General features: G+C 37.7%; 1 protein-coding gene across 1 annotated transcript in view; it reads right to left on the reverse strand.

The window, feature by feature from the left end:
• Window positions 1-8,628, reverse strand: part of glis1b (GLIS family zinc finger 1b) — a gene marked incomplete in the record, with an annotated part of 71,942 nt that overhangs the window by 32,268 nt on the left and 31,046 nt on the right. The window contains 1 exon segment of the mRNA XM_014002753.1: window positions 1,853-2,014. Within this exon segment, the coding sequence (XP_013858207.1) occupies window positions 1,853-2,014 (162 nt within the window).

The following is an 8,628-nucleotide window of genomic DNA, read 5'->3' on the forward strand; positions in this document are numbered from 1 at the left end:
CCACCAGCTCTCTGTACTCAGCTTCCTGTCCATCTCTGATACACCCAACAACTGCAGAGTCATCTGAGTATTTCTGTAGATGACACAAGTCTGACTTGTGCTGGAAGTCTGAAGTGTACAGTGTGAACAGGAATGGTGAGAGTACAGTTCCCTGTGGTGCTCCTGTGGTGCTGACCACCTGGTTAGACACACAGTCCTTCAGTCTCACAAACTGTGGTCTGTTTGTCAGGTAGTCTTTGATCCAGGCGATTGTTGAGGCCTCCACCGGCTTCTTCTGGAGTTTCAGACAAAGCAACTCAGGCTGAATTGTGTTAAAAGCACTGGAGAAATCATATATAAATAAATAAAGTGGAAATAAGTTAAAGGCAAACTAAAAGCTAAAAAAGCAAAGGGGCAGGTAAAAGTATCAAAAGGCTAGGTAAAGGATAAATAAGACAAAGGCTAACAAAAAGTTAAGATTAAAAAAAGGACATTCAAATGCCAGAATTTGCAGAAGGCTATCTAAAAGTAGCAAAAATCTAACTAAAAGCTAAAATTAGCAATAGGCCTGTAAAAAATAGCAAAGACTAGCTAAAAGCTAAATAAGCAAAAACTTAATAAATATCTATAAGTTGCAAAAGTCTAACTAAAAGATAAAATAAGCAAAAAAAAAAAAAAACCAGCTAAAAGCAGCAAGAGAGATACTAAAAGCTAAATGTAGCAAAAAATAATTAAAACTGTAGGCCAAGAAATAGCAGTAAAATACTAGCTAAAGCTAAATAGGGAAAAGGCTACTAAAATCTAAAAGTAGCAAAAGGCCAACTAAAACCTGCAAGAGGCTGACTAAAAACTTAAATCAACAAAACAAGAAGAAAAAAAGAGTAAACATGCTGAAGCAGATTTTTAAAAGAAGAATGTTGTTGTTAATCCCAATTTATTTCTCTGGTGAAAATATTGGCAAATAAAATTACATTTTTAATTGCATAATTACAAAAAAAAGTCATAGCTCCCATCCTGAATAAGCTAAATGTTTTTTATACAGAATTTTAAAAACTAATATAGCACAAAATATGCTGAAGTAGTTAAATTGTAAAAAGTATATGAAAATATTCAAATCAGGAAATAGTGTGAAAGTAGTGTGATTTCTGACTCAGCATTCACATCTATAAAAATGTTACTAACATGGATTTTGCAGCGAAGAATTGTTTTTAGGATTAATGAATAAAAGAGGATTTAGGGCTCAGCTCTGATGAATTTTCTCCTGAACATCAGGAAAATGAAAAGCTCAAATAACAAACAAGGAACTTCTTTTAATACATGACTGTGTTAACGTATGAATGGCAGTAAAGTGGGTGATAAATTGGTGGCATTACAGCAACAAAATGAGCAGAAGTGAAGGCTGACTCAACCTTTCCTCCTTATTCAATTATAGGTTCAGAAAAACAGGCAGAACTCTGTGCAGGCTTGTAGCCCTGATCCAAGTTTGTTTAGGCTCAAACTGCAGCTTGGCCAAGCGGTGCTGATCATTAAATGATCTGTGGCAGAGAGGGTGAAAATGCCCCACAACTTATAGGCTTAGATCAAATTAAACTGTCAAAGTGTGGAAACATTCAGAGAAGACAGGCAGTGTGGAGAGAAGGACAGTTTCAAACTGGAAAAGGAGGAGCAGAGTTTGCACATACAGTAATGTAAACACATTTAATGAATTTTACATGGTCATTTCTAGATTGTGAATACAGCATACTTCCAAATAAAGTTTAATGTTATGAGATAGTTATTGCATGAACAATTTTATCTTGTTTTACAATTTCGTGCGCACATTAGATAATGAAAGTTAAACATGTATCAGGTACAAAGCAGAAGCTTTTCTGACCGTGTCCAGGTGAGTGCGCTGATGTTTGGCTCGGTCGCTGGAGTTGCTGAATGCTTTCTGGCAGCCCGGGTGCTGGCACAGGTACGGCTTCTCTCCCGTGTGGCTCCTTAGATGGATCTTAAGGTTCTCCAGGCGAGAAAATGCTTTGTTGCAGCCCTCAAACTGCAGAGAGGAGGAAAAATTGCTTAGATAAATGACAGGAAAAAAAGACAATGACGGGTATGCACAAAAAAAAAAGTGGGTGAAAAAAAGGACCTAACACATGTCCAGAGAATAAAAGACATTGGGTCAAATATGATAAATGTTAGTTAGTTTTTGTTTGTCTCGTTTGTCTCTATGTGTCCCTGTGATGGACTTGTCCAAGGTGTCCCCCACCCCCACACAGTGACTGCTGGAGATGGGCACCAATAACCCCGTGACCCTGAAAAGAAGAAGTGGGTGAAGATTGATGGATGGAATTAGGTAATAAAGTACATGCTGAYGTAAAGKGTTTTGTTCACATTTTTAAGGCACATGTGTCAAACTCAAGACCGCAGGCCACAAGTGGCATGACACAGTGTTTTATGTGGTCCACAATAGCTTTGATGATGTATAAGATGTACTGGGAAGTGGAGATTTTCCACTTACAAGTTGTAAATTTAAACTGGAATGTCCCTTTAGTAGGAATTCCCTGTCTGAAAGTGAGAGAGTTCAAAATTAAAGACAGTTGCTTCTTATCACARCTCACTTTTACTTTTAACTGTATTTCTGTATTATTTATTTCACATTTACTCAGTTGTACACGTAGTACTTTTCAGTGTTTATAAGAGGATGCGTTAAAACACTGTTTCTATACACAATATACCATGTAGAGCTCATTTATTGTTTGTTAGCGCTGCTCAGCTGTAGCAACGAAATGAGAAAAGTGATGTTTTAGTGTTCAAGTTAAGCATGAAACAAAGTTAAAAACAGTACAACGGGCCCTTTGAAGGTCACTATGCCCATGTGTTCCTTGGTGAAAATGAGTTTGACTTAGCGTGTTAGCCTTAATGAATTTGCAGAATTTTAAGTTTTAAGTTATAAAACAACAGTAAGAGTGTCCAGCTACCAATTATTCTCAAACCCAGTACGAGTGATTCAGTTTGGGTACTTGCCGACACCAAGTACTTAGAGTTAGAACCTAAACATTACACAATGATCTTAAAATCACATTAATTTTCTTTATAACAAGGTGGTTCTCCTTCCTCTACAGTCCCACTAACTGTTTCATGGAGTAWACAGCTCAATGTAAAAAACTTAAGAAAGATGTTATTTCAATTTGTATAAATTCCTTAAACATGGAACTGAACTTTTTACTGGAAATGTAAACTGGAATGTATTCAATGGAGCATCGATACCGGTATTGATATTGGCCAGAGTGTTGGRCACAAGTACTTGTAAACATATTGGTAGTGAGGGACACCACTAAACAGCAGGAATCTTTGGTTTTCGCCTTAATCAGATAAGCCATCGGCTCATCAGTCCAGCCATATCTGTCTCAAAGAACTTCCCTCCAAACGATCCAAAGTATCAACTTAAAGGAACATTCTGGCCTTTTTTGGAAACGATGTTCTGTCAATCAACTGAATAGTATAGTTACCATACTGGACTGTACACCTGTGCTTGAAGGCTCTCATCTTAATTGCAGGGGAAACTAGAGTGTGCCGTACAGTGCATTGTCGATTATAATGCACAGCATGAGATAAGTGTTTATCTGTGTACAGTTAGGACTGACAAGTGACAGTGACTGTAAACAAGCTCATATCTGACCCGGCTTGGCTCATTTGATCCCAAGCACTCAGCCAATGAACACCACAGATTTGTTAACAAGTGAATCTTTCATGAGGCTTCTCAAGTGTCGGTTTCTGCTCTTACAGGTGAAAAGGAAACAAAACAAACAAAGAGGGGGGAAAACTGCTGATTGGTGGAAAAGTCAGCTCCTCTCAGTACTAAGGGAAAAATAGATTACTGTTACTTATTTCTGCTCAGTCATCCGGGGATTCAGTGTCACTGTAACTTACAAACTTCAGTTTGCTTTATCAACCTTCAGAGTCTGTGCAAAATGCTGACACTCCATTACAGATATCAGTGTTCAAAAATAAGTTTTTATACTCATAAGCGCTATCCGTTCAGAATACAATGACAGTACAAGTATAACTTCTCCCATTCTCTACTGTTCATTGTACCCTGACCTTTAGTGAGGCCTACCAACAGGTCAGGTTACTGCTAAGAAGAGACGAACGCCATTCTTCTAATGGGCCTTCAACTCCATCTGGGCTCAGTGCTCATCCCTGGTCTCCTTCATTCACTCAGCCAGCACAGACAGAGTCTTTTATTCACCCGGGCTCCATTTAATATAGGCGAAACCTTAGACTGTCATGGTGGAGACGTTTTGGGTGACCATGCAGATCTGTGGGTTTGTGCGTGCGTTGCTGTGCCTCAGTGAGCAAGTCTTAATCTGCTCAGTTATGGCAACAAGAACACATCTCATAAAGCTTGTAAGATGTCTAAAAGAACTTCTTCTGTTGCATAAAAAACTTCATTACACAAACAATATGCCAAAACATGATTTGATTTAGTGTCTAAAATGATCCAAGCTCTGTGAGTTAATGTTGTCAGTCTTCAGCTATTGATGACAAGAACATAATTTGATGTTCTTCTTCAAAAGTCTATGCTTTTCTAAAAGCTGCTTGTTTGGTTTCTTGACAAGTTAAAGCATCTTTGTGTATGAATGCATCAACACAAAGTAGTCACTTAAAAAAACTTACAGCGCTATTTCAGATATATTAACATGGGATTCTGTGAAACGTTATGAACTATTAATATCTTACCTGATGTAGATGGCCTCAACAGTCTCAATCTGGGGAAAAGACGTCATTTCTGACAGGACTGTATCCCTCAGTGGTGGGCACAAGCCCGCTAAAGCGCAAATTCGCTAATTGCGGACCTAAATATATTGTTTGTGCTTTAGCGGTCTTACTAATTTTTATAATTCATAAGCAGATTTGCACTTTCTAAAATTAAAATGCAGTACTGCTAATAATTAATTATCTACCAGTCATCATTATCTTGAACTGTGGAAGGTATGGCTGTCAATGAATCACAACACATATGATCTATCCACCAGCACCCCTCCCAGATAAACACACTTATTGAGAAGGTTTTCATCCTTGCTGACTGTTGCTTTGGGTCACGGTTCTCATTTCCCACAACGCTTTGTGTCTGCTTACGTAGCAGGAAGGCAATAGCAAAAACAGTTAACGTTTGTAATCCATACTAAAATTTTGTATGTACTTATTTATTTTACTTTATGATCGGAGCTCCTTTTTAAAAAATAATAATAATAAAGTTTAAACGCTGGCGCTCAATACTTGATGTAATTGGTTGAAGCAACGGTGTTAGAGACGCAGAAATGATTTAAAGATGTTATGCTGATGAAGACAGACATCTAGTGGTCAACTGGAGCAACTACATGGAAAACTTTAAACTCTAAGCTCTTATTTTGAAGGGAAGATAGTTTCCGGTACTCTGTGCTTTCGTTTCCCGTCACAAATCAAATCCATCATGTACCCTGAATGCATCGCTTCAGTTTTCCAATAAACGGTTTTAAAATTACTTTATTGATGCTTCTTTAATGAAAAATCTACAACAAACAAAAGAAAAAGACAAAGAAGCAGCCGAACTAGCAATCCTCAACAACGTTTTAATTTTTACACCGGGAGCTAAAGGTCTGCTTCAGGAAATCACATCCCCAGCAATAAGCGGTTGTTGGTTTAAGCTGTAAAAGAGTTCATACACCGCTAGTTGGCAGTGTTGTACATATATTGTACATGAATTGTTGCCAGCTAGTGAGTGTCAAATTGAACTTGTGCTTTAAAATTAGCTTCTGCTAAGTTTTTCTATGGCATGAGTGATTTTGAAGTTGCAGACCTAAATATTTTCATAAGCACTTTAGAAATTGTGAAGCTAAATTTTGGATTAGCGCTGCCCACCACTGGTATCCCTAAAAGTTGGGGTGAATCACTTGCAGTTTTCTGGCTGATCACGATCTTTAAAAAGTCTGACATGCCGATTCAAATTTTGGCCGATACCAATTTTTTAAATAACTGACACTGTCAGGTGTTTTAAGGTTATAATCTACCTTCAATGTTCCAATCTTATTTCATTGAAAAACATTGAACAATACTCTGGAAACAATACAAACTTATTTTAACTGGACATTAGTGCTCAGAGCAAAAGGGGAAAGTGGCTGATTTTCAGAGCTGGGGGTAAATAAGAAGTCCATCTCTTTCAGTCTTATCTATCAGTCGATTGCCGATCTCCCAAAAATATGGAAATCTGTGCCAGTAAATTGGCCTGCTGATTTACTGAAGCACCCCTACCTAACAGATATCTCTACCTGATGTCTATTGGATTTTAAGTTTTGGAAAACAAACAAGGCTGTTAATGAAGAGCCAAAAGTAGTAATTTATCCTCTTTATAAATGTGTGAATAAATTACCTTTTGATGTTCTCAGAAGGAATGACGTTAATCACGACGAGCATTTAAATACTCAGAGAGCTAGATGTGCACAGAGAGATGGCCTGAGCAGGAGGATTTATTCACTGCTGGGAAACTAAAAAGGCTATGSTATGTCCAGGAAAGAACATTATACAGAAACCCCATACAAGAAAAAAAAAGATAAATTAGGAAAGTGGGTCCARTCTGACTCTTTGAATGACTTCTTCAGAAATTTCACAGACTGTCAATAAACTRTAATGGTGAAAAAAGCCTCTGAAATATATATACATTAAGAAGTATGTACTGTAAAGTGGTGTCATTTAGAGCGAGTTGAYTGAAACCTACAGTAGACGCATTAAAAACAGGCCCCACTGACATTATCTATAAAAACACGGTGCTAATTGCATTAATTGCTTTAAACGTGTTTCGTTCTCTTTCTAAATAAAAGAAGACTGTCCAGGTCAAGACTGCCATATGAGGGGGAGCAGCACTGGAGTTCTGGAGGGGTTTCAGCTCCACTTGACACCCCCTGACTTCTGAATGGTAGCTTGGTAAACATTGGGGATGACAGGAGGGTTCAAACATGGCTGAAGGGAGCGAAACAAGCTTGAAAAGGTRGACAGACAACTGATCACAACAAACAGATTCTGGTCCATGTTTGGACACAAGGTGGTGCGTCATGCTTGAAGGCCGTCATGGGAAATTAGTTCTGACTGGCGGGGGAGGGGAAAGAAAATCCAAACAGCGTCTGAAGTAAAAGGCAGCAGTGTAGTGGGACTCTCCTCACATGCAGTGGCTCATTAGCAACCTCCAGAAGCTGGTCCATGATGGGAACAAATCAGTCGTTATGGACGGCTGCTGGGAGAAATATGGCTGCTGACRTGTTATAAATCTGACTTCAAGAGTTGATGAACGACAAAAGAGGCCAGATGCACACAGAGAAAAATCTAAAGACATACAAAGATTTATCTTTCAAAGGAGCGCCGACTACTACATTAATATGTTATTTTGTATTCTTTTAAAAGTTGTTGTTTGTGATGAGAAAACTCCTAACTCCTTTTAAAAATGTCTATATTTATTACATTTTTGACTTAAGCATGTCGCCACGCTTTGAATGCATTTTTTGCCTATTTGGGAACACAAAGAGTCAAGTTTAAACTGCTATAATGCAAGACAACAAATGTATATTTTGTATTAGTTACTGTGTTCCGCATTGGTTGAAACAATCTAATGTATAGAGCACTGAAACTGACATAATTAGAAATAAAAGCAGAAATATATAAATAGACCAATAAATAAATAAATACACTTAAAAAGGCACCAGTTAAATTAAAAAAGGAGAACTTTACCTTTATAGAAATTATATAAACTTTAATAAATTATATAAACTTTATATAAATTATCATCATCATCAAACTTTATTTATAAAAGCGCTATAACATCAGCCACTGCTGAAACAAAGTGCTGAACACATGAAATAAAAACTCAATACAAAAACAATAAAACCACACAGTTAAGTTGAGTAAAATCAAATCTCAGTTGGGTTGAAGACCCCATGAGAAAAAATGAKTTTTTAGGCGAGTTTTAAAAATGGACAGTGAAGGGGCCTGTCGAACATGMAAGGGCAAGGCRTTCCACAGTTTAAGGGCACTAACAGAGAAAGCCCTATTTYCTCTGAGCTTCCGTTTGGAACTGGGAATGACCAGGAGCAACTGGTCAGCAGACCCGAGTGACCGAGGAGAAGCGTGACGGTGAAGAAATTCTGTTAAATAGGGTGGAGCGAGGCTGTTTAAAGCTTTAAAAACAAACAGAAGGATTTTAAAATGAACTCTAAAACACACAGGCAGCCAGTGGAGGGAAGTCATTATATATTTTAGCCCATAGCCTAATTTCCATTTTTAAATATTTTTAGAAATATAATTTTTTCCTTTTACTTGTACATGCATTTCTGTCTCCTAAATGATGTTTAAAGTTTAGTTCAAAATGAAGCACAGTTAAGTGTTTTCCTCCTTGCCCTCATTTTTAACTACACTTAAAGCTTTAAACGGAGGCAGCACCAGCATGCACAGTAGATCTGCACATGGATCGTGCTCCTTCCTGTCTGTTGACCAATAGGAGAGGAGCTGACCCAGGAAGGCCCACCCACCTTTTTTGCACAATGAAGCAGAAATGTAAAAGCAGGAGACAGAGAAATGTAAAATCAACACATGGAAAAAACTTGTAAAGTTCTCATTTTTTAATTTAATTGGTGATTTTTA

The sequence above is a fragment of the Austrofundulus limnaeus genome, unplaced genomic scaffold (genome assembly GCF_001266775.1).
Source record: "Austrofundulus limnaeus strain Quisiro unplaced genomic scaffold, Austrofundulus_limnaeus-1.0 Scaffold15, whole genome shotgun sequence".
Lineage (NCBI taxonomy): Eukaryota > Metazoa > Chordata > Actinopteri > Cyprinodontiformes > Rivulidae > Austrofundulus > Austrofundulus limnaeus.